Source organism: Peromyscus leucopus, chromosome 2 (assembly GCF_004664715.2).
Source record: "Peromyscus leucopus breed LL Stock chromosome 2, UCI_PerLeu_2.1, whole genome shotgun sequence".
NCBI lineage: Eukaryota > Metazoa > Chordata > Mammalia > Rodentia > Cricetidae > Peromyscus > Peromyscus leucopus.
This window is the reverse complement of record NC_051064.1, coordinates 130,291,719-130,318,094: the sequence shown is the minus strand read 5'-3', so window position 1 is coordinate 130,318,094 and position 26,376 is coordinate 130,291,719. Positions and strand designations below refer to the sequence as shown.

The following is a 26,376-nucleotide window of genomic DNA, read 5'->3' as shown; positions in this document are numbered from 1 at the left end:
ATTAAAGACAAAACAAAGCATCAAGTTCTGCTACTTTGTCACAGTTCTGGGGCATACAGGTTTTAAAAAAATACGTAAATTGGAAATGGAATTTAATTTGTAGCATTGAGTGACTCACACAGACCTTAAGTTCTTCAGCCTTACCTGTAAACTGGCACGCGCGCGGGGGTGGGGGGGTGGAGGGGCTGTTATATTTTACAGGGTTTCAGTATGTAGACCAGGTTGGCCTCAGTTTACAGAGATCCGATGCCTCCCTCCGCCTCCGAGTGATGGGGTTAGGGTATGCGCAACCACGCTCAACTAAAATGGAGTTTTTTTCATTAAAAAAAAAAGTCCATCATCAGAGCTAAATAATATGAAAAACTCTTGTCTCATCCACTACAGTAGGCCTCTGGCAGTTTTCTTTCTGGTCCTTGTCATTTATTTCTCTCTCCCGAGTTCTAATCCAGACCCAACCTATTCGTTTAGCTGAGTGACCTTGCGCAAGTCTTTTCCTCTGGGAAGCCTCGGCGTAGTCTGGGTAAAATAAGAAAGCTGGCCTCTGATCGTTACCCACGATCCCAACTGTAAAGCGGGGCGACAGAGTTTTCGGAGCCGATCCCTCCCCCGGGACTTGATGGTACGGCCCCGGGTCTCCCCCACCCCTCCGCTGTGGACTTTGGTACAGGCCCAGGGGGCCCGCGGCGGCTTCTCCAGGCTGCCCTTGCCCCCCGCCGAGTTCCGGGCCCGGCCCCGCGCAAGGTGATTGGTTGGAGGGAGGCCCGGGCTGTGCGCCTATAGGTGAGTCCGAGGTGGGGGGGCGGGGCGTCGGGGCTGGCCCTGCCCCCGGGTCGGACGCCTTGAGGAGCCGCGGGCGGGCGGGCGGACGGACTGACGGGAGGGCCGGGCGGTGAGCAAGATGGCGCAGACTCAGGGCACCAAGAGGAAAGTCTGTTATTACTACGATGGTGAGCGGCGGCCTGGCGGCGGGGGCCGGGCGGCGGGGAAAGCCTGGGAGAGGCGGCTGGGAAGAGGTCGCGACTGAGGGAGGAGCCTGGGAGGAGGTCGAGGCTGGGGAGGGGGGGAGGCTGAGGAAAAGTCGAGGCTGAAGGAGGTTGGGAAGAGGAAGTCGAGGCTGAGGCCGAGAGTGGGGGTCGTGGGAGGGGTAGCCTGGGGTAATCTCGGTGGGGGAGATTCCAGGGAATCGGACGTGAAGTTGGACCGGGACTCCTGGAGGGAGGGCTGAACCTGGCTCAGGGAGCATGATATGATGGAGATGGTTTGGCAGGATTATCTTTTTCTGCTGAGACTACAAAGGTCCCTCGCTGTCCCCTTGCCCCTTTTTTTTGGTGAGTTCTGCAGGACTGGCCACCCGTTTCCCCTCCCCCACCCACCCCTAAGTCTACGAGTACGGCCTGCAGTTGCGAGTTGGGATATGGGGCGCCCCGGGGGTGCAAGGGGAAAAGATGCAACTTGTTAAGACAGACTTTTCATTGAACCAGTGTGGAGCAGCTTATTCTGTCCTGGGTTGTGTGTCTGTTGGGCTGGAGGACTCATCGAGTCACATTTCCTGTCTTGAGTTCCCGTCTGAAGGGGGAGCTAGACAATGTCACCAGTACCTTTCTGTGTTAGTGCTGGGATAAGGGGATTGATGTTCAGTGTTGGGGAGAGCACAGAGAAGAGGCCTCTGAACGAGCAGGTGTGTGCGGCGCTTTGGACCCAAGAACTGGAGTGACTCACCAAGCCCAGGAAAGTCGAGGGGACAGCACCTTTATTTGAGAAAGGGTCTTACCAAGCAGCTTAGATTGGTCTTGAACTAAGAGTCTTGCTCATCTGGCTGACTCCAGGCCTGCACTACTTTGTCTAGCTTTTGTTTTCATGTTTTAGGAATAACTGTTGAGTTGTTTAGGGGATAGCTAGCCAGCCATCCAGTAGGCGGTTGGCTATTTACGCCTGAAGTTTAGAAGACAGTTATTTTTGGTAATTGTTAGTATAAAATAATGCAGATAGTTAATTTTCCATAGAAAAGGATATGAGCACTCAGGTTGTAGAAGGTGAAGAAACTCTATGTTGAAATTACTATTTTTATTTTTTGAAACGGTCTCTATGTAGCCCTGGCTGTTCTGGAACTCACTTTGTAGACCAGGCTTGCCTCCCACTCAAAGATATTCACCCTACTCTGCCTCTGGAGTGCTGGCATTAAAAGCGTGTGCCACTACACCTGACCAGTTTTAATTGTGAAGAAGTCAGCTAAGAAGATTCTGTGGCCCTGATTGCTCATTTGCCAGGCTGTCTTCCAACTGTTAGCCACATTCCTGTTTCAGGCTTACCTGTTCGGGGGTGGGGTGACACACCTTAGCTTGTTCTTGTTTCTACTTTTTTTGTTTTGTTTTTTGAGATAGGGTTTCTCTGTGTAGACCAGGCTGGCTTTGAACTCAGAGATCAGACTGCCTCTGCCTCCAGAGTGCTGGGAAAAAGGCCTGAGCCACGATACCTAGCAGCCAGCTTTGTTTGTTTGTTTGTTTTTTAATTTATTTATTTTTATGTGCATTGGTGTTTTGCCTGCATGTGTGTCTGTGTGAAGATGCCTGATCCCCTGCAACTGGAGTTACAGACAGCTGTGAGCTGCCATGTGAGCGGGTCCTTTGGAAGAGCAGCCAGTGCTCTTAAACTGCTAAGCCATTTCGACAGCCCCTCTGGGTTTTTTTTTTGTTTGTTTGTTTTTTCTTGTTTCTTGTAGATAATAAGCTTCTTGGAGAAAAATTTCTGTATCCCCGGTTCCTAAAATGTCGGGTAGCTCCTACTCATAATAGACTTAAATTTTTTTCTTTTGAGATTATACTAGGATTGCATGATTCTCCCCTCCTTTTCAATTTTCAGTAGTAGATGTTCAATAAGTACTTGTTGGTTAAATGAAGAAAGGAGGGCCTGGAGATATGGCTCAGCAGTTAATAGTGCATGCTGCTCTTGCAGAGGACCAGCTCAGTTACTAGCACCCTCTTCTGGCTTCCCCAGGCACCTGCACTCATGTATTCAGACATACCTCCACACAGACACACAACACACACATAATTAAAATATAAACTAGAATGACTGGATAAAGGGCTCAACAGTTTTAGAACACTTTTGTACTGAGGATTTGTCAGTTCCCAGGACCCACATGGTCACAACCATTTGTAACTAGTTCCAAGGGATCCAATGACCGCTTCAGGCTTCATGTGTTAGACATTAATGTGGTGCACAGACATACATGTAGCAAAACACTGATATATACAAAATAAATGATAAATTTTTATTTCATTTATCTTTTTAATGTACATTCGTGTTTTGCCTTTAGGTATGTCTATATGATAGCATCTGGCCTCCTGGAACAGGACTTACATAGTTGTGAGCTGCCATGTGGGTGCTGGGAATTGAACCTGGGTCTTCTGGAAAAGAAGCTACAGCTCTTTTAACCGCTGAGCCATCTCTCCAGCTCTCTTTATTTTGGCTTTTTTAAAGACAGGGTTTTTCAGTATAGCATTAGCTGTCTTAAAACTCTGTAGACCAGGCTGACCTTGAACTTACAGAGATCCCCCTGCTCCTGCCTCCCGAGTGCTGGGAGCAAAGGTGTGGGCCACCATTTTTGAAGTGGACAGACAATGGATAGAGAGTGGCTAGAGAAGTAAGTACACCAGAAGGTGTCATCACGGACCCAAAGGTCAGGGAGTGGGGAGTGCTGGCAGGGGCCGGGGCAAAGGCTCACTTGTAGTAAATTCAGAATAAGTGAAGGGAAAAGGACACTTTAACTTGAGATTAACTGTTTTTGAGACAGGGTCTCGGCTGTGTAGCTCTGCCTGTCCTGGAACTAACAGAGATCCACCTGTCTCTACCTTCAGAGTGCTGACATTAAAGATGTGCACCACCACATCTTTGAGATAGAGTCTTGTTTTGTAGCCTTGAAAGAGTCTTTATAAGCCAGACAGTGGTCATAGCACGCCTTCGGTCCCAGCTGGGAGGCAGAGGCAGGTGGATCTCTGAGTTCCAGGTCAGCCAGGGCTACACAGAGGAGACTTCCCCCTCTCCCAGAAAAGAAAGAGTCTTTACATTAAATAATCCAAAGACGTTGAAAGACACAGAAAACGGGCAGCTCGTGATGGGGTTATGGAGGAGACAGGTGAGCTAAGAAGCCGAAGTCCATCCAGGTGTACTAGTCATCAGTTGGTTTGTGGTCAGGACACAGGTGACAAGGACATGTGCAGGGTAAGATGGAAGGGTAGAGGAGGGGGAGAAAGCACAGCAAGTCCTCAAGGCGAGGTAAGAATGCTCGTGAGCACGGGAGGCAGAGGCAGAAAGACCTTGCCGTTGGTTTCAGGCTAGCCTGTGCGATGCAGTGAATACATGAACATTCCTTTCAGGAGGTGATGGAGGACAGTAAGAACTTCAGCAGTTGTGAAGTGGGAGCTAGGAGAAAAGTGGACTTCATTCTCAGCGAAGGGACTAGGTGCCCGAGTTTACAGTCACTTTACCCGGTGGGACTCAGATTGACTCTGCCTGTCAGGATTGCAGTGGTAGGCAAGTCAATACCTTTTATAGGCTACTTTTCTTCCTATTTATTTATTTAGTTTTTTTCCTTGGGACAGGATTTCTCTGTGTAGTCCTGGCTGTCCTGGAACTTAATCTGTAGACCAGGCTGGCCTTGAATTCCGCCTGTATAGGCTACTTTTCTAAAAAACTAAAAGGACAGAAGTTTCTATTAATGAGAAAGTAGTGAGAAAGAACATGTAGTGTTGATGATTCTCTTGATTTGATTCCCAGTACTGAAAGAAAAAGGCTAGGTCTAAAGAGAAGGAATTTTGTTTGTCGTAGCTTTGGCTGACTTAGAATTCAATGTGAGACCAAGCTGGTCTCCATCTCACAGAGAACTGCCTGCCTCTGCCTTCCAAGTGTTTAGATTAAAGGTGTGCGCCACTACACCCTGCAAACAGAATTTCCTTTTTTAAAGTAACCTGATTACAAACCATTAAGTTGGGAGTGGTGACTTGAGCTTCTAATTCCATACTTGGAAGACTGAGTCAGAGAGATTGCTGCAAATTCAAGCTCAGCCTGATCCACAGTGCCACTCTGCCTCAAAACAACAACAACAAAATAACCACTTGAGTTTGGAACCCTGTGTAAGGACTTCCTACCAAATTGTCCCACATAGTCATCCCTCTGTGTGTCTGGTTAATTTGAGACGGGGTCTTACTCTGTAGTCCTGGCTGGTCTTGAACTCCCTTCTCCTCTTATCAGCCTATGTGCTGTGATTATATTTGCAAACCACCATTCCTGGTTTCACAGAGATCTTCAGATTAAATGCAGACTTGAAGTAGGTGCCCAGAAACCTAAGGTGCCTTTTTGTGTTCTAGATTTGGAATCAAAGAGTTGACTTCCAGATCAGTTCTTAGCACTTAATTTTCCTGAGTTTCAATTTAATTCATTGATTGCTTATTGAGCCTCATGATGTCAATAGTGTATTAGTCTTTGCCTTCAAGTCCTATGAATATAAATAAATATGTAAAAACAAAATGAGCCACGTGCTATATATAGATTTCTTTTAGAGAAAAAGATCAAATTACTTGGATCCATGAGGATTGGGGCCTGAGCTGGTCCTTGTAGCATACAGTTCATCAAAAGAAAAGATAACCAAACTGGGTGTGGTGGTATAAGCCCATAATCCCAGCAGTCAGGAAGCTGAAACAGGATGATAAAGAGTCTTTCACCAACCTGCACTACGTGGTGAGGTCCTGTTTCAAAAAATAATTAAAAAGCAAGTAAAGGTGCTTGTCACAAAGCCTGATGACCTGAGTTTGAATTCTAGAACCTGTATGAAAGTGGAAAGAAAAAACTGACTCCTAGAAGTTGCCCCCTGATCTGCACATGTGCTCTGTGGCACATACACGCATACGTATTAGTCACACATGTACATTAGTAATAATACATTTTAGTTTTTTTGAGACAGGGTCTCTCTACCTAGCCCTGGTTGTCCTGGAATTCCCTCTGTAGACCACTCACAGAGAGCTACCTACAGTATCTCACTATGTATGGCAGGCTAGCTCTCTAGCCTTCTACCTCAGCGTCCTGGGTGTAAGGATTACGGGTATAGATGACTATACCTGGTTTATTTAGGCGTTATTTCCATACAATAATAGACAACAAGGGTGATTGATGGTGGGTGGGCAGCAAGCAGCAGCATAGCACACTATTGCTGTGACGAAAAACCAGGACCAAACAGGCAGGAAAGGGTTTATTGGGCTTCCACTTCCACATGTAGTCAATCTCTGAAGGAAGTCGGGACAGAACTCAAACAGGGCAACAACCTGGAAGCAGGAGCTGATGGAGAGGCCATGGAGGGGTGCTGGGGACTGGTTTTGCTCAGCCTGCTTTTTGTTTTATTTTCTTGGAACTTAACTTGATATGTCTGGGGCAAGCCCTTTTTTGTTTGTTTGTTCTTTTTTTCAAGATGGTTTTGGCTATCCTGGAACTCACTCTATAAACGAGGCTGGTCTTGAACTCAGAGATCCACTTGCCTCTGCCTCCTGAGTACTGGGATTAAAGGTGTGCACCACAACTCTCAGCCTGCTTTCTTATAGCACCCAAAACCGCCAGTTCAGAGATGCCCCACAATGGTCTGGGCTTTCCCCCATCAATCATTAACTAAGAAAATGTTTACCTGGTCTGATGGTGGCTCATGCCTTTAATCCAGGCACTATGGGAGGCAGAGGCAGGCAGATCTCTGAGTTCAAGGCCAGCCTGGTCTACAGAGCGACTTAAAGGACAGCCAGGGCTACACAGAGAAACCCTGTCTCTGGAATAAAACAAACAACAAAACAAAAATCTACAGGCTGGCCCATGGCCTGATCTTCTGGAGGCATTTTCCCAATTGAGGTTTTCTCCTCTCAGATGACTATAGCTTGTGTCAAGTTTATGTAGATATAGCCAGCACAAGGTAGATTGAACAAATCTTGACTTCCAAGCCTATTGAAGTCATAAGCATGAAGAACCATTAAAAATGTATTATCAGGGGCTGGAGAGATGGCTCAGCAGTTAAGAGTTCTGGCTGCTCTTCCAGAGGACCTGGGTTCAATTCCTAGCAACCACATGGCAGCATACAACTGTCTATAGCTCCAATTCCATGGGATCTGGCACCTTCACAGGTATACATGTAGGCAGAAACACCAATGCACATAAAATAAAAATAAATCTTAAAAAATGTTTTATCAAGTGGGAGATGTTATTAGAGTTGTACCTTAGGAAAAATGACTGGCGGTGACATGGCAGATGGTTTGACTCACAGGCCAAAGACCAGGTAAAAGCTATTTCTATAGATGAAACATGCAGCAAGAAAGTTTGGTTTTATCTATAGGCTGTGGCTTATAATTCCACGTATTAGTGATTGGTTTACTTGTTGTGGGAAAAAAATTCCTTAAAGGTGTGGTGAGATGAGTCCCCTCACCCACTGCCTGCTCTTTCTTTCCCAGTAGATTTTATCCAGTGCCTTGTTTTAGGAGTAATTAGGCTAGACTCACCCGTAAGTGCTGACTTATGCAGGGTCCCCAGGAATTACTCTTATTCAAGGTGGGAAAGAATCATGGAAATTAGAAATGAATATTAGTGTTCTGAGTTTGCTAGGTTCTCCTGGGAGAGTGTTTAACTATGTCATTAAAGGCTCTTCTCTCAGGGCTGAAGAGATGGCTCAGCAGTTAAGAGTATTAGCTGTTCTTCCAGAGGACCAGAGCTCCTTACATCCACATCAAACAATTCACAGGAAATTGACTAACCTCCACAGACACCTGCACTGGCATGCACATATCCACATATACATGTAACTGCAAGTGGTAGCGCACACCTTTAATTCCAGCACTGGTCTAGAGAGCGAGTTCCAAGATAGCCAGTGTTACACAGAGAAACCCTATCTCGATAAACCTAACTAACTAAAATAAAACCACACTTCTTTTCTTCTGAATTCAGGTGATGTTGGAAACTACTATTATGGACAAGGCCACCCGATGAAGCCTCACCGAATCCGCATGACTCACAATTTGCTGCTCAACTATGGTCTCTACCGAAAAATGGAAATCTATGTGAGTTCCTGGAGGGCTGCCCCTGCCTCACCTCATCAGCTGTTCTCTGCCGGCATTCTGCATCTTCCTTTCTCAGCTGCTCATTCACTCGGTGGCTATTATTTGGCATATGGATAAAGATTCCCTTTCTTTTTTTTCTCTTTTGAGATCCTCTTGTCTTGAGTGCTGGTTGGTTAGAAGGCCTGGAATGACAAGTTTACAGGCACAGGTACCGTGCCTGTTTTTATCCAGTGCTGAGGGGCTTTGTCCTCGTGTGCTAGAAGACTCTTCGAGCTGCACTACATCCCCAGCCTCAGTGTAAACTCAGGTCTCCTTTCCAGATACCCCTCTAACTAATTTTGTCTGAGCTTCTAATTTTAAAAGAAAAGCTGGATTTTTGGATTATATAATATCCCCTAAGTTTAAAATGTTGGCTCAAGGTTTTTGCCTTTGTTTTCATTTTTTTGGGTGAAAACTCAGAGCCTTACACATCGGCTATAATCCTAGACTTTAGACTTAATTTTATTTTTTAGCAGGTGTGCAAGCAAAACACATCAATATATCTGTAGACTAAATTGGGCTCAGTTCTTAGTTTACCCTTTTCTGGAGGCAGTGAGGAAAAAATGGAGAGTGTTTTGTTTTCTTTTGGCTTTATAGGCAGGGTTTTGTTGTGTATGCAGCTCCAACTAGCCCCAACCTTATGCAGTCTTGTTCTCAGCCTCCCAAATACATAGTGGAAGATGATGATCTCTGTGAGTTCAAGGCCAACCTGTTTTACATACATAAAGAGTTCCAGGATAGCCAAGACTACACAGAGAGACCTTGTCTCAAAAATAAAATAAATTTAAAAATCAAACAAGCTGGACAGTGGTGGCGCACTCCTTTAATCCTAGTATTTGGGAGGCAGAGACAGGCAGATCTCTCTGAGTTTGAGGCCAGCCTGTTGTATAGAGTGAGTTCCAGGACAACCAGGACTATTTCACAGAGGAACCCTGTCTCGAAATCCCCCCAAACCCCCCCCCCCCAAAAAAAAAAATCAAACAAACAAAAATGGCAAGGCCAGTTACTTTTGGGGTTGTCCCAACAGTTGGAATGAGGAAGACAGACTCAGGACCTATGTTACTTTATGGTTTACAGTTGGCTATTGATGGCTGTCTTCACAGTTTGAGTAACCCAGCAATAACAACATCCTCAGCATTTCAGAAACTGAAAGTAGATGAATTCTCTTTCCCAGATAGAGACCTGAGAAAGTAAGGAGGGAAAGTTGACGGGGGGATGGCCTTGAACTATTGATTTCCTCCTGTCTCCATCTCCCGAGTGCTGGGGTTACAGGCATGTGGCCTTACACCCAGGTTCCTAGCCTTGTGCATGCCTGGATACGGGGTGCTGGCACCAGTCTTCGTGCTGAAGCATTGAGCCAGTAGTATTCATCCTGTAACTTCTAAAGGAAACTCCTGATAGAATTTCCTTCTCAAGTCTGTGGACCTTGTCCTCCATGATAGGATTTTTATCTTCCAACACTGCCTCTGCTGGGTGGGAGTCTGGCTTGTTCTCCCACACTGTCTCTTCGCTGTCACTCTTCTCTTGGCTGTGACCTGTGTATCTCCTTCCCCAAAGCACAGAGCCATTTCATTTTATGTCGTGAACCTGATAGCTTTAGGACTCATTCCTGAAAAAAAGCTTTAGCCAAATTGCAAGTAAGTTGCTGTTCATCTCTGACCTGTTTCTATAGCTCAGCACACAGACCATAATGGAGTTAGGATTTGAGTGGTATCTTAGAAGCCATAGCCAAAACAGAGATTTTTCTTGATGTTTCGAAGAGGGTAAAGGGCTTAATGTATTATAACACAGCTTGTGGACCCCCTGACAGGATGGGTCACCGGGTGAGGGCACTTGTCACCAAGCCTGAGGACCTGAGTTCAATCCCTAGACCCCACATAGTGGAAGGGGGTTGTTCTCTGTCCCCCACTTGTGCACTGTGGCACCCCATGCCGACACATGCAGAATAAACTTCAAATGGAAAAAACAAAACAAAACTCTCGGTCTCACTTTCCCCTATGGCTATCTTTGATTTTAAGAAATGATTATCTCTGTAGCTTCCATGGCCTGGAACTTGCTATGTGACCCTGACTGGACTTGTATTCCCTCTCTTGCCCCAGCCTCCTGAGTCCTGGGATTCCAAATAGGAGTTACTCTGCCTGGCCTCTGGGTGTTTTTGGGGAAACCTAATTTCGGTTTTTTATTTCTCCTTACATTAAGGATTAAATGAGGTTCAAAATGGGGCCTAGAGTTAGATGCTTGGGTTTCCAGTTAAGTGTACCACCAGTGTAACCTTTTCTGCTGTAATTTGCAAAATTCTATTGCAAGTGAAGCCAACAATATGAACTTTAGCTTGTGCACATGAAGGGCACAGACTAAACAATAAATGTTGTGTAAACCCTAGAGAAGAGGGACATCTTTCAAGGTGATCCTTCTCTAAGGCATAGAGGAAAAGAGACTCTGTTCCTCCTTCCCAGACAGGCTTCTCTGTAGAGCCCTGGCTGGCCTGGAACTTCTCCATAGACTATGCTGTTCTTAACTCTGGGTGGGATCGCCCTGTCTCTGTCTCCAGAGGGCCTTTTGTTTGTTTTTGAGACAGTCTTACAGTCTAGGCTGGCCTGCAACTGTGTAATGTGGTCCTGATCTCTGTGGTCTTCCTCTGCCTCCTGAGTGCTGTAGTAGAGGCATAGGTCACCATGCTCAGTTGAGACCTTTCCAGAAGAAGGAAGGAGAATCGGTGGCGATGGTGAACACTATAAGCTTAATACTCGGGCTGAGGTAGGCATATGGATTCGAGGTTAACTAGAACTGAATAGTCACACAGCAGGGTTGGGGTCTAGAGAGATGGCTCAGCAGTTAAGAGTCTTGGCTGTTCTTCCAGAGGACCTGTGTTTGATTCCCAGCACCCACATGGCAGCTCACAACTGTCTGTAAGTCCAGTTCTAGACATCTAATTCCCCTTCTGGCTTCCATGGGCATTGCTCACATGTGGTGCACATACATGGAAGCAAAACACTCATACACATATGATAAAATAGATAATATTTTGAGGAAAAATGTTGGGATCATCAGGAAATTTCTAACATGTCAATGTTATTGGGAAGGACTTGATCAGAATTCTTGGTGCAGTGGTTTTATAAAAGATTTTCCAGGTGGGCATGATCACACAGCACCTTAATCTCAGCACTCAGTGAGACAAATGCAGAGACAAGTCTTTCCCTGAATTCAAGGCCTGGTCTCCAGAGCAAGTACCTGGATAGTCAGGACTACACAGAGAAACTGTCTCAAACCACAACCACCCCTCTCTCCCCTCAAATATGAATATATAGTGGCACACACCTTTAATCCCAGCACTTGGGAGGCAGAGGCAGGCGGATCTCGGAGTTCAAGGCTAGCCACGTCTACAAAGTAAGTCTCAGGATAGCAAAGACTAAACACAAACCCTGTCCTGAAAAGCCAAAAATAAATAAATAAATAAATAAATAGCATTTTAAATAAATAATATATATGTGTGTTTGTATATATGCCCAGCATGGTGTGGTGGCTTACATCTCTAATCTCAGCACCTAGAAGGCAGAGAAAGGTAGATCTTGAGGCCAACCTGATTTACATCGTGAGTGCCAGGCCACTCTACCCTACATGAGACCCTGCCTCAAAAAAATAAAAACCAAAGTTCTAGATAATTTAATCATCTTTAGTCACCCTTCCTTCCCTTGTACTCCTGGAGCCTTCTGGCCCATGACTGTGTTTTTGAATAATAAGTAATCATTTAAAAGGCACAGCTTTGTCCATCACCTAACTGTAGCTGTAATGGGAAAGGCGCTGTGCAGAGAAGCAGACAGCAGGTGCTGGGAGAAAATACAAGTGGTCAGCCAGAAGAGGGAAGACTGGCGCCCACGACGACGACTGCCCTTGGTCAGGCTAACTTGCCTTCTTCCTGTACTCTCCAGCGTCCTCACAAAGCTAATGCTGAGGAGATGACCAAGTACCACAGTGATGACTACATTAAGTTCTTACGTTCCATTCGCCCAGATAACATGTCTGAGTACAGCAAGCAGATGCAGAGATGTAAGTATGTCCCATCCCCACCCCACTCTAAAGCTCCCTGTTGGATTTCTCTTTCCATGGGGAGTTCACAACTGATTTGTCTTGTTCCCCAAAGGTACCAGCATATTCTTTTCTCATCTCATTTGGTTTTCCTTGTCTCCTGATCGTAAATAGTAGAGTTGGACTTTCTCTAGGTAGGGTTACAGTGCTGTCCAGGTGTGCTCTGACTGTAATGGGAACGGCACTACTTAGAAGTAGACCGTAGCCGGGAGGTGGTGGCATGTGTCTTTAATCCCAGCACTAGGGAGGCAGAGGCAGGAGGATCTCTGTGAGTTCGAGGCCGCCTGGGCTACAGAGTGAGTTGCAGGAAAGGTGCAAAGCTACACAGAGAGACCTTGTCTCAGAAAAAAAAAAAAAAAGAAGAAGAAGCAGACAGTAGACACTGGTCCTGCACTTCGCTCCCCCTAAGATTTCTATAGTGAAATGGGATGAGCTGTGTGGCTTTTGATTCCTGTCCAGTTGTATTTGCTCTAACTTCGTATTTAGAGTTTAGAGGCTACAAAGGACAGGCTAGATGATGCAATCTTTGAGATGAGGTGATTCTACCTCTGTCCCATGGGACCTGAAAAACTGCAGACAGAGTACATACATCCCATCTCAATCCCATTTGTAAGAATTGTGATTGCTTTTAGTCATGGGAAAGTGTGTTCAAATCTGCTTTCTGAATTGACAAAATCTTGCTGACTTCAGGGAGATCAGTTCATTCCTTACCTGCAGGTGATTTTAGGGTTTTCTGTGAAACATTGACAAGACCAAGCTCAGTTGTCAATAAAACACGCTCTTTTTAGAAAAGCAGCCTGTGTCACAGCAAGAAAATGAGCTTTCAGTTTTTTTCATGCTGGCAAGCACCTGCATGAGCTTTTTGTTTGTTTGTTTGTTTGTTTTTAGACAGGGTTTCTCTGTGTAGCTTTGGAGCCTGTCCTGGAACTCACTCTGTAGCCCAGGCAAGCCTTGAACTCACAGAGATCCGCCTGCCTCTGCCTCTGCCTCCCAAGTGCTGAGATTAAAGGTGTGCGCCACCACCACCCGGCATGTTGAGTTTTCTTGATGGTCTTGGTTTGAATACGCATCAGCCACCTAGTCCACTTTGTGTGTTGTGTGGCTGTGGCTGCGCTCACTTAGGGTGGGTGTGGCTGTGATGAACGGGATCTCAAGCTTGCTGGGCAGGTGCTGTGCCAGGAGCTGCTCACCTCTCCCTTTGTGTCCTTTTTTCTTTGAACTCTACAGGTGTTTTGTTGGGGGTATGTGTGACATTGGCAGGGTGAAGGTCAGAGGACGTCTTTGGGGAGTAGGTTCTTTCCTATCATGGGTTCCTGGGATTGAACTCAAGTCATAGGCGTTTATGGCAAGTGCTTTTACCCACTCAGCCATCTCTCCTGCTCCACCTTGACCAAGTCCTTGAGCCTCTCCGAGGGTGACCTTCCCTGTCTTATATTTGAGGTTAATGCATTCATCGTACCTACCTTCAAGGAACAATAGCTTTAGTATTATGTGATATCCCTGTTATTCACAAGTCTGTCAAGGCAGACAAAATACAAGGCCTTCGGGAATGTACAGGTTCTATGCCAGTATTCTGGTTTCTTAGAGATTAGAAAGTTATGTGTTAAATATTAGGTCTGTAATTTTTTCATTGAGAATAAAGGTGGGCATGGATCTGGACAGATGACTCTGGTTAGAGCACTAGCTGCTCTTCAGAGGACCTAGGTTTGATTTCTAGCACCTTCATGGTGGCTCATAGCCATCTGTTCCAGGTGATGTGATGCCCTCTTCTGGCCTCTGTGGGCACTGTACACATGTGGTACACATTCATAACATGCAGGCAAAACACCCACAAACATAAAATTAAAATTAATCTTAAAAAAATGAAAAGAAAAGGTGGATAGGATGAAGGTCTCAACCTCTTGAATCCTTAGACTTGGTTCATAGTGTTTCAGGAATCCAAATAGTAAAGACTTTAGATGTCACTTAGTGCAGTGCTTTCTGAAATGTCTACCCTGTCAGTAAGCAGAGCCTATGAGCTCTTTATTAACGGTTAATAGTGCTAAACCAACCGAGTGTGTGTGTGCTCTTGGTGCTCTGAGACTTTGAGAGCCTTGGTCAGTGTTCTGCTCTGCTCATAGTTAGTAAATCAAAATGGGAACCTAAATAAATGTAACTTCTAGAGCACATAGTCAGAACATGGAGCTCATGGTAAAAGCATGAGAAAGGGGCTGGAGAGATGATGGCTCAGTGGTTAAGAGCATTGACTGCTCTTCCAGAGGACCCGGGTTCAGTTCCCAGCAACCACATGCTGGCTCACAACCATCTGTAATAAGAGCTGGTGCCCTCTTCTGGCCTTCAGGGATACCCACAGGCAGAACACTGTATACATAATAAATAAAAATAAATCTTTAAAAAAAAACATTGATAGCCAGGGATGTCATTCGGACACTTGGAAGTCTGAGGCAGGAAGATGAGTCTTCAGGCTATCTTGGGATATAGAGTAAGACCAAGTATCAAAACAAAGAATGCATTTGTACTGAACACTAGCAGAGTTCAAATGCAAGAGTCCAGGCCAGTCAGGGCTACACAGTGAGGCCAAGTCTCAGAAACCAAAACAGAGCAGTGGGTTTGCTGGCACCGCTGTAATCCTGACGTCAAGAGGCCCAGGAGCGAGGGCTGCCTCCAGTTGAAGGCCGCCTGCAACCTAGTGAACCGGTGGGCTACAGTGTGAGGCTCGTCTCAGAACAAAAATAGTTCTCAAAAATAATGAACGTCCATGTTTCCTCACAGCCCAAGAAAGAAGACACGGTGAAGACCCCTGGTCACAGCTTCTTGTTTCTGTACTTTGCCGGTTCTCTTCCAACTCCCCACCCCATTCTGTGACCTTATTGCCAAGGTGTAACTTGTATCCCAAAGTTAGTGTTTAATTCTATACAGGTTTCTACAGTGCTGCCATACCATACGTTGTTGTTGTTGTTGTTTGTTGTTGTTGTTGTTGGAGATAGTGTCTAATGCTCTCTAGACCTGGTTGGTACTTGCTGTGTGATCTCAAACTCACAGAGACCTTCTTTTTTAAAAGTCATTTGTTCTTATTTTATGGCATTGATATTTTGCCTGCACGTATGTCTGTGTGAGGGTGTCAGATATTGAAATTACAGACAGCTGTAAGCTGCCATGTGGTTGCTGGGAATTGAACCCAGGTCCTCTGGAAGAGCTGTCAGTGCTCCTAACTGCTGAGCCGTCTCTCCAGCCCCACAGAGACCTTCTTAAGTGCTGATATTATAGGCATGACCCTCCCTGCTTGCTCTGTCTCCTAAGATGCTGCTTTTTTAAGACGGTAGTCTCATGTAGTCCAGGCTGGTCTTGAACCATGGAGCTAAATGAAATCTTCGGTATTCTCCTTCCACCTCCCAGGTGCTGAGATTACAAGTGTGAGTCACTGTGCTCAGCACCGTAACTTTTGGAAGCAGGCTGCCTGTGTGAGTGAGCTCTGTGTTGAATTGGGTCCTGATGGTTAATTGTCCTCTCATGTCTTATCCCCCATCCCCTCCCATGAGGGTGTCAGGGAATGTCACATCCTACAAAGGAGTATAAACTAAGACCTGCTCCTGCAGGGGAAAAGCCAAAGGTGGGGATTTATTTGCCCTTGGATAAATATCTTGACCCCAGGAACCAAAGTTCTTACTGACAGGAAAGCAAGGAAACGCCATCTCTTGCCCACTCCTAACTCAGCACCAGATTTGGGGTACTCTTCAAGGTAAAGTAGCACTGGAGTTGGTGACTCTGTTACAAAAAAAAAAATTTTTAGCCGGGCATGGTGGCACACGCTTTTAATCCCAGCACTCGGGTGGCAGAGCCAGGTGGATCTCTGAGTTCGAGGCCAGCCTGGTCTACAGAGCGAGATCCAGGACAGGCTCCAAAGCTACACAGAGAAATCCTGTCTCAAACAAAAAACAAAGAAAAACTGTCTATGTGTTTGGTGGGGGTGGGAGCATGTTACAGTTTATGGGTGAAGGCAAGAGGAGGTGACTCCTTCCTCCTTTCTGGGTTACAGAGATTGAACTCAGCTCTCCAGGCTCACACGGCAAGCCCCTTTACCTTCTGAGCCAGCTCACTGGCCCAGAGTCGATGTTTCTGGAGGAGAGGATATTGCAAGTATGGCTTTGTCTCAACGGTGCCATAACCAGGCTGGCCCTTCCCGTCCTCCTCCTCTTGCTCTACTTTGGGAGCCCTATTGATAAAACACTGGAGCAAGAGATAAGGTTGTAGCCTGACTCCTGCCCCCGACCTCCATAATTTCCCTTTCTATGAGAGAGACAGCCTGGGCTTCCTCTGACACGCCACCCTCCAGGTGTGCTTCCTGTCTGTTTGGTTTCATTTGCATTAGTGTTTGCATGTGTCTCTACATGATGCCCTACTTTGTACTTTTACCTCATGGGCTTGAAATAACTCCAGTTGTCACTTGGGGGTGTAGTAGAAAACACTGGGCTGTGGTAGTCAAGACACCTAGATCCTATTCTGTTCTGCTACTACCCGGTTATACAGCCTTCAGCAAGTCACTTAACTCCTTTGCATGTCCTCGGTCCAGTGCACAGTGGGTTCGAGTCCTGTCTTGGCCAATTCTTGGAGTTTCAAGAATCAAATGAGAATATATATGTGAAAGCACTTTGGAAAAGACCAGGATACATTTTTCAGGCCTTTGGAGAGGCAGCAAAGTGTGAGGCTTGAATTTTGCCTCCAGTATTTATTAGTAGTTCACCTCTCTGAGCCCCTTTCCCCATTTATAGGATTGGACCAAATTCTGCCTCAGAAGATTGTGTGAAGATAAATGCATCAGGTATTTAAAGCACTCAGCAGCATATGGAATGCTTTTGGCACAAAGCAAATAATTATATAGGTCTCTGTTCACTTCATCTTTCTGAGTCTATTTCTTCATTTATAAGATCGGACGAATTCTGCCTCAGAAGATTGTGTGAGGATAAATGAATGCATCAGGTATTTAAAGTGCTCAGAAGCGAGCGGCACGCCGTAACCACTATTCTGTAGGCTCTCTTCAGCAGCATTCCCAAGAGGCTGAATGCTTCCCTGTAAGACCTCTAATGCCTGTGCACAGCAGTGCTTAGCTGCTCGGAAGGCTGAGGCAGCAGGACAGCTTGGCCCGAGTGAGGACCGACTTGTGGAGCACAGTGGGATATCCCTCTAACTGGGGGCAGGACTCCTAAGTTCCCACAGACTGGTTGAAGTGAATATCATTATTGCTTATTATAATTGGTAGCCTGAATCTCCAAGAAGTTCACCTGGGCTAGAACCGAAGTTTTTCGAGTCTAATTGTTTTGCTTTTTTTCCTCATCTGGCTCATAAATATCTAAATTAAGAAACTGAAGGAATTGTGGAAACTAACCTTTTGTGTATTTCTTTCAAGTCAACGTTGGTGAGGACTGTCCAGTGTTTGATGGCTTGTTTGAGTTCTGCCAGCTGTCTACTGGTGGCTCTGTGGGTAAGGAAACAACATCAGTTCCTGGGGCTGTGCTAGACTGTTCCAGTGAGATGGATCATCTGCCTTTTAGATGAGTCCCTGGAGTGTGGCCTGTGACCTCAGAGTGGTGCTCTGGGTTTCTACTTTAGATCTTTAACACAGTACTGACAGGTGTTCTTAACTCTTCTTCTGCCAAGAGATCGTATATACAGGAATCTCCTGCAGGCCTAAAGAGTTCTTAAGACTGTATATAAAAGCAATTTGTGAACGGCAGAGTTCTTTCTATAAATGGAGGATCAATATCATCTGTGTCTTTTAAAAAAGTGAGGTCATTAACTTCTGATGTCATAATATTCCTCACAAGTCATTGCCACTGTGATTTCTGGGTTACCTTAGCATTGCCCTAAATATGCAAATACAGCCATGTGTGGCTTAAGGATGGGGACAAGAATAATGTGAGATTAAATCAAATACCAGGAAAAAATACAGGGGCAGCAGTGATGGCCTAGCACTGAAGAATACTTATTACTCTTGCACAGGGGTTTGCTTCCCAGGCCCCATATAGTGGCTCACAACTACTAATTCCAGTTTCAGGGTGTGCAATGCCCTCTTCTGATTTCTGAGGGCACCAGGCACTAACATGGTGCACATAACATCCGTGTAGGCATGCATATACCTTCATGCAGGCAAAAAACTCATACAACAGTAAACACAATATACATGTGTACTGAAACATTGTTTAAGACAAAGTCAGTGTATAGCCCTGACTTACCTGGAACTCACTAAGTAGACCACACTGGGTTCAAACTCAAGAGATCCCCCTGCCTCTGCTTCCCTAGTACTGGGATTAAAGTGTGCACCTCCACACCTGGAATACAGTGAATTTGTTTTTTGTTTTTGAGACAAGGTTTCTCTGTAGACAGCGAATTTTTTTGTTTGTTTGTTTTTGAGACAGGGTTGGTTTCTCTGTATAGTTTTGGTGCCTGTCTTGGATCACTCTGTAGACCAGGCTGGCCTCGAACTCACAGAGATCCTCCTGTTTCTGCCTCCCAAGTGCTGGGATTAAAGGCATGTGCCACCACCACCTGGCAACAGTGAGTTTTTTAAAATTTATTGTTGCTTTTTTTTTGGCAGGGCCTGTATGTAATCCTGTGTAATATGGAATTTGCTATGTAGACCAGGCTGTTCTTGGACTCACAGATTGCCTCCTGCCTCTGCTCGCTACAGTTAAAGCTGTTTGCCTCCATGCCCTGCTTAGTGAATTTTTTTTTTTTTTCAAATAAGTGTACAGTGTATCCTTATCCAGGTGGTGGTGATGCACATCTTTTGTTTTTTGTTTTTGTTTTTGTTTTTTTTTTTTTTGAACTGAGGATCAAACCCAGGGCCTTGCGCTTGCTAGGCAAGTGCTCTACCACTGAGCTAAATCCCCAACCCCGGTGGTGCACACCTTTAATCCCAGTGCTTGGGAGGTAGAGGCAGGTGGATCTCTTGAGTTCAAGGCCATCCTGGTCTACAGAGTCAATTGTAGGACAGCCAGGGCTTCACAGATAAACCCTGTCTCAGAAAAAAAAAAGTATACCCTCTAAAATATAATGTATGAGTCCAGTGTGGTGACACATGCCTATAATTCCATCACTAGGGAGTCTGAGGAAGGAGAGTAACTAGTTCAACCATAAACACACACACACACACACACACAATTATAAAATCCTCTAAGTATATACATAAACCAGTTTTCTTCAGGATCTTTTCTACATTCTTTGACTATGAACCACAGTAATTAATACTTTTACAAGTGCAGCATTAGAGGATATCCAAGGGTCTAGGCAGTACACACAGGTATGCACTTACTCATTCACTGACACCAAAATTATTCATACACGTACATACAGAAAAAAAAATTACCTGTATTGTTACTCTAATACTTTTTGTTTTATTCTACATAAAATCTATACGACCCACTAAATTAGTTTTAGAGTGTAAATGGGTTATTCTTTCCTATTGAAATGAGAAGTGGGTGACTAGTGAATTTTATAGTCTGCATTATATAAAAAACTACCCCTCTCTGGGTTCATGGGGGAAGGGGGATGGGTTAGTAACAGAATCATGTTCCCTTTCTGTGCCCAGCAAGTGCTGTGAAACTGAATAAGCAGCAGACGGACATCGCTGTGAACTGGGCTGGGGGTCTGCATCATGCAAAGAAGTCTGAAGCATCTGGTTTCTGTTACGTCAATGATATCGTCTTGGCCATCCTGGAACTGCTAAAGTATGCCTGCCTGGCCTTGTGTCTTGGAGGAGCATCTTAGGCCAGGTCCCCCTTCCCTCTCCCCCTGGGCTTACCTCCCTAGTTTGCTTTCTTTATGGTGTGCTGGCTAGGATGTGTTCCATGAGTGTCTCTGGCCATCCTTTCCTTGACGGGGTCTTGGTTTGATCTGAGCCCACGGCAAGATCTGGGGCAGCTGCTGCTCAGATCCTGCCTCCAGAGTGTCCTTGTGTGACTGGAGTTGACCCTGGCTGTAGAGTAGGAAGATCGGACATGGTCGGCTTGGTCAGGCCTCTGGAGACACCGGGCCGCTCTTCCACCTTCCTTCAGCCAGTTTCCACGTCTCTGGTGCTTAGAGATACCTGAGGGAGGCAGCTAGCCCGGTAAGCTGGGACCTGGCGCCCTTGGCGCGTCCCGTCCCCAAAGAGCCCCAGACCTCTGACCACCTTCTGATCCTAGGTATCACCAGAGGGTGCTGTATATTGACATTGATATTCACCATGGCGATGGTGTGGAAGAGGCCTTCTACACCACGGACCGGGTCATGACTGTGTCCTTTCATAAGTACGGAGAGTACTTCCCAGGAACTGGGGACCTACGGGTGAGAACTCCCTTTAGGGACCAACCACCTCACTCTAACTCTCCTATCCTGTGCCACTAAAAACTACTTCCTGCCTCAGATTCTGCCATTCAGAATACCACACTGGGGAACCTATACAGTACCTTTCATTGTTTATTCTGGAAGGGGGATGTTGGAACACAAGGAGTCAGAATTTGGGGTTCTCTGGTTCATTGTTCCTCCCTGCTCACCATAGCTCGGTTATATCACACTATTGAGCTTGAATTTGGAGTGAGGGATTAGGGTCTTGGGAGTCATCTCAAAGGTTTTCTATTTTTAGGTCACATTCCCCCTTAGCCATATGACTGAAAGCAGTGGGCTCTCCCCAGAACACCTCGTGAAAACTTGACTCTAATGTAGACCAGTTGATGGACTTGTGCCCTTCCTGAGGCTGCTCCATCTGTTTCTGTCAGCATGAATGCCCTGAGATCTCTTTGCCCTGCCAGTCGCCCTCAGGTGGAAGATGGCACTAATTGAGTTGTTTGATACAGCGAACATTCAAAGAAGTAGCTTTTCCTAGTTTGAAGTCAGTTGGAAGAGGCTTTCTTCTCCTATTGTTGCCCTCCACAGCTTCCTAGAAAGAACAGGAGAGGAGTAAAATTGTGGGCAGAGGTGTTGGGGGTAGGCTTTACTTCTGTGACTACCTGTTTGCTGGCTTAGCCGGAGGCAGAAACCCTGCGCTGTGGGGGAGGATATTGAGTCTGTCCCAGTGCAGGTTCAGGAGTATTGAGAGGCGGCAGTTGGGCTCACTGTGGCCTTCCCCATCTCATGGGCTCCTCTTGTCTCTCACTGTCTCTTTCCTTAGCCTTCCAACCCCATCTTTGAATTGCCTTCTATTTGTCTTTCAATTTTATCTTAATGTCCTTTTTGATTAGGATATTGGGGCTGGCAAAGGCAAGTACTATGCTGTTAACTACCCCCTCCGAGATGGGATCGATGATGAGTCCTATGAAGCCATTTTCAAGCCAGTAAGTGCCTTAATTCACCTCTTGGGCTACCACTGGGAAGCTAGGAAAACACCACCATAGCTGAGAGATTGCTCCTCACGGTGGCCGATGGGAGAAGGAAAAATATTTAACTTTTAACTTTGACCTTTGTGTAGTAGTGGGAAACAGACCATCTATGTGATCTGTTTTTGCCTTCTGTGAGTCTGGCCATTGCTTAGTACAGTAACATGTTAGGCACAGTCTTTGTGGAGGTAAACGATATGTACTAACAGTCTGTGGTCAGTTTTTGTGTGCCAAAACTTTTCCTGGGGGCAACGCGTCTATTTACCCCAGATAGGGATCTCACAACAGACCAATGTACAGACACCACCAAAGTCCCACTGGATGAACCAGTGAGTTTTCTTGGGGTCACTACAGAAATAGAAATGACTCAAAGAAAGGTGCACCACCAAAGCCCACCCAGCACGGGTGACAGTTCACAAGTAGAGCTGGGAGCCTGAAGCACGCTGCACAGCCTCGAGGCCGCTCCACAGGGTGTCCTTTCCAGGTGCCTGAGTTGGCCTAAATCTCTTCCAGGCGGTTCAGCTGGTTTCTGTTTCTTCCAGGCATCTAGTCTGGTCTGAGAATCTTCTTTGCAGCTTTTACTGCTTACTCTGGCAGGGAGCAGTCCTAGTTTCAGGGACTTCTAAAGCAGTTCTGAGTCCTTTATCTTCCTGCTCAAGGAGCTTCCTCGCAGGGTGGACTTGGAGACTGTTACACCACACTAATGTTTTTGTTGCTGTTGACTATTTAAGCAGAAGTTTATTAGCAAAGCAGAGAATACTCCAAAGAAAGATGGGAGCGGACTGATCTGACAGTGAGGGTACCGGCCCTCGGTGTTTCATGTCTCCACACCTTTGGAGTCGGCTACTAGATTATTCTTTTCTTTTGTGGTTGAGGGGGCTTGTTTTTCAAGACAGGATTTCTCTGTGTAACTGTCCTGGAACTCGCTTTGTAGACCAGGATGGCCTTGAACTCAGAGATCCGCCTGCCTCTGCCTCTCAAGTGTTGGGATTAAAGTTTTGCCCTACTACTGCCTGGCTATCTACTTTTAAATGAGGAGGTACCTGTGTGAAGGAAGGAGGTGGAGACTGAAGGGTGGCATTGGACAGAGGAATATCCACAACCTAGAGGTGGTTAGCGGGAGTATGGAGTGGCATGCAGGCTGTCTTAATGGGTGGTGGAAGAATGGAAAAGACTAGGGCTGGAGAGATGGCTCAGTGGTTAAGAGCACTGGCTGCTCTTCCAGAGGACCTGGGTTCAATTCCCAGCGCCCACATGGCAGTTCACAACTTCCTGTAACTCCAGTTCCAGGGATCTGTCACCCTCACACCAACACATAAAATAAAGTTAAATAAATTAAAAAAAAAAAAAAAAAGGAAAAAATGGGTAGGAAGTGGATGTTGGAGCTCACCACATGTTTTCAAGATCTTTGATGCATGTCAGGGTCTGTATTTCAAAGGGACCTTGAATGCCATGTTACAGTATTAAATTTATAAACAGAAACTTTCAATACAATATTTAATAGAAGTCATGTGGTCACTCGGCCTACTATGTACTTAGTAGTAAAGAGGACAGAAGCTTCAGTTTCGGGCTTCTGAGTGACGTATGTTAGACAAAACAAAATGGCTCGGGATAAGGCTTAAATCCATAGGGTGGAATGGGTCGAGCAGACGCAGCTAGAGGTTGTGAAGCTCCCGGAAGGAAGCAGCTTCCCGGAAATCATCCAAAGCTCAGTTGTTAGAGCTGTAAGTGTCTTTCTAGATGCAGTCCAACTGGAAAACTCCTGTCTGCCACACAGTAGGGGGAAATGGAAAGGAAGAAAGTGCTGTGCAGTCCTTTCTACCTCGTAACCTCACGTGCTTTTTTTTTTTTTTGAGACTGATGATAACTAAGGTGTGTCATTGTAGGTCATGTCCAAAGTAATGGAGATGTTCCAGCCTAGTGCAGTGGTCTTACAGTGTGGCTCAGATTCCCTATCTGGAGATCGGTTAGGTTGTTTCAATCTAACCATCAAAGGTGAGACCAGGTAGCACACACAAGGGTGGGCATGGTCTGCTGGGTTCCCCTGAAAACCAACATTCCTTTTCCTTCCAAAGGGCATGCCAAGTGTGTGGAGTTTGTTAAGAGTTTCAACTTGCCTATGCTAATGCTGGGAGGAGGTGGATATACCATCCGTAATGTTGCTCGGTGTTGGACTTACGAAACAGCCGTGGCCCTGGACACAGAGATCCCTAATGGTATTAATTCCAGGATCAGGTTGGGCTGGGTGGGAGCTGGACCTCGTGTACCTTCATTTACAATTTCTTTCCCATTTGGCCATAAGGCCTGTCATACCCATGATTGAGGCTTTTGCCTACTCTCTTGTGATAGGCAGACTGTAACCATCAGTTTTTCCCTAGTCTTCTCTTCTCTCTCTCTCTTGTTTTTGGTGTGGACATTATCAGTTTTTTGGATGTTGGGGATTTCCACTGCCTAGGCTAGTGAATAGAGGAGTACTTAGTGTTCTAGACCAGGGCCTCACCTTTCCCTCCTAGAGACACATACTCCACTAGTGTTGACACTAGAGAATGCTGTTAGATTAAGATTCTGGCCAGGTACAGTGGGTCCCAAGTGTAATCCCAGCCCAGCCACAGGACCCTGTCTCAAAAAGATAAAACAGAAAAAAAAATTAAAACCTTTTTAATTTCACTGTCTTGGAGGCATTCTTCTCTTTACTAGGTGGGTAAACAGACCCAGAGAAAGCTCCATATGCTTCTCTCTGGGCTCTGTCTTGACTCCTCTCCCATGCCCCCTCAGAACTGCCATACAATGACTACTTTGAATACTTTGGACCGGACTTCAAGCTTCACATCAGCCCTTCTAATATGACTAACCAGAACACTAATGAATATCTGGAAAAGATCAAGTGAGTGTATTGCCAAGCCACCTCTGTGTTGAACAGGCCAGGTCTGCTTTGTCTCTAACCAGAGCCTCTCCTGTTAACCATAGGCAGCGGCTCTTTGAGAACTTGAGAATGCTGCCCCATGCGCCTGGTGTCCAAATGCAGGCAATCCCTGAGGATGCCATCCCAGAGGAGAGTGGTGACGAGGACGAAGAAGACCCTGACAAACGCATTTCCAGTAAGCCCCAGATCCAGGGGCCTGTGCTCCCTGCTCAGTAGGCAGCTCCAAACTCCCTTCACCTCTCATCTCTTCCAAGCTCTGCCCAGCTGTTAGAAACCTTAGTGTTGAGACCCCTTACTCCCACCCGTCTTGGTATCTTCCTTGATGTCTTTGTGGAAGGGTGCTGAGGGTGGAACCCAGGGCCTTCTCATATGTAGGCAGGCACTCTATCACTCAGTCCCTGTTGCATCTCTTGAAGGACACTCAAACATTGGGCATAGATCCTCAAATAGCCCCTTGCTCTCATACAAATGTTTCTCTGTCCACTGCCTCCCAGTCTGCTCCTCTGACAAACGGATTGCCTGTGAGGAAGAATTCTCCGATTCAGATGAGGAGGGAGAAGGTGGTCGTAAGAACTCTTCTAATTTCAAAAAAGCCAAAAGAGTCAAAACAGAGGATGAAAAAGAAAAAGATCCAGAAGAGAAAAAAGGTGGGTTTGGATTTACCAGGACTTGGGTTTATGTAGGGCACAGGAAAGAGCTGACCGAGACCCGGCCAGCTTCTGGGGAACGTTAGTTAACTGAGTTCCTTGGGCCTTTCAGTGGCTCCTAGAAGTAGCAAGACCCACAGAACAATGACTCTTGGTCTGTGCTGGCTGACTGGGCCCGGCTCTCACATACCACCCAAGCCCTTTTCCTAGCACTTTGCCCTGTTTCCCAGGGGGCTGCCTCTGCCTGTGTTCTGGCTAAAACTGGCTGGGAAACTGGTCTAACCTGTTTGTTTTCAGCCAGACTCACCAGAGACCTGGGATGGGCTTTTCTCATTTTTCTGTAACCAGTGAACTGTAATGTTGAAGAAAGGGTTTCAGGATAGAAGAGTCCCCCTGCCTGAGCTGGGTCTCAGACTTTCAACCATCCCTGTGCTCTTATGTTCTAGAAGTCACAGAAGAGGAGAAAACCAAGGAGGAGAAGCCAGAAGCCAAAGGGTGAGGAGGAGCTGTTGGCCATCTCCCTGGCCCTGGGAGGGCAGGGAAGGCGCAGGCCAGCTGGGCAGCTGACAAAGGCCCCTTTCAGGGTCCAGTCTGTATGTCTGCAGAACTCGGAAGCCAGCAGTCACCTGGGGCAGCCAGGCTCCTGTGGAGATCCCTGCAGCCATGCTTCTGCCTCCAGCCCTCTAGGTTTCTCATGAGTCTGTTTTCTCCGCAGGGTCAAAGAAGAGGTCAAGTTAGCCTGAGCAAGATCTGCAACTGTGGCCTCTCCAAGTTCCTCACTTCTCCCCAGTCTCTCAGATTTTATATTTTCTATTCCTCTGTGTATTTATATAAAATATATTAAATATAATGTCCCCAGGGACCAGAGCCCAGGGCAGTGGTGCTGGGGGAATTCTTCCCAAAGACACCTTGTCCATCCTGCTCAGGTCTGTTTTGAACCACGTAGGGTCTGAGTGGAAAGAAAACAACCAGAAGACAAAATCCTGAACTGCCAAGTGCCTGCTTTAGGAGCTCTGTTAAGATGCCCTTATGAAGCTTTCTAGAAGGGTGACTGGCTCTTCTGGGGCCCCCTAGGTAATACCAGCCAGTTTTAGATTGGTATACCTTCCCACTGGACTCAGGCAAACAGAAAAACGCCCGTTGCCCTGTCTTCCCCCAACTCTGCAGGTGGAGGTGTTAGCCCAGCTTCCTTTTTGAGATATTTTCATTTTGTGAGACTTTGTAATAAAACAACACATTTCTATACCTCC

The 26,376-nt window shown here is 46.1% G+C and overlaps 1 protein-coding gene across 1 annotated transcript; it reads left to right on the top strand.

Annotated features, from left to right (window-relative positions):
* The first annotated feature begins 822 nt into the window (after window positions 1-822).
* Window positions 823-26,376, top strand: Hdac1 (histone deacetylase 1). The gene is made up of 14 exons (XM_028887605.2): window positions 823-947; window positions 7,969-8,081; window positions 12,050-12,167; window positions 17,611-17,685; window positions 19,792-19,930; window positions 20,387-20,528; window positions 21,422-21,514; window positions 23,443-23,551; window positions 23,632-23,772; window positions 24,332-24,440; window positions 24,524-24,654; window positions 24,974-25,126; window positions 25,573-25,621; window positions 25,842-26,376. Exons 1-14 carry the CDS (start codon window positions 899-901, stop codon window positions 25,867-25,869), a joined length of 1,449 nt encoding a protein of 482 aa, XP_028743438.1. The 5' UTR covers window positions 823-898; the 3' UTR covers window positions 25,870-26,376.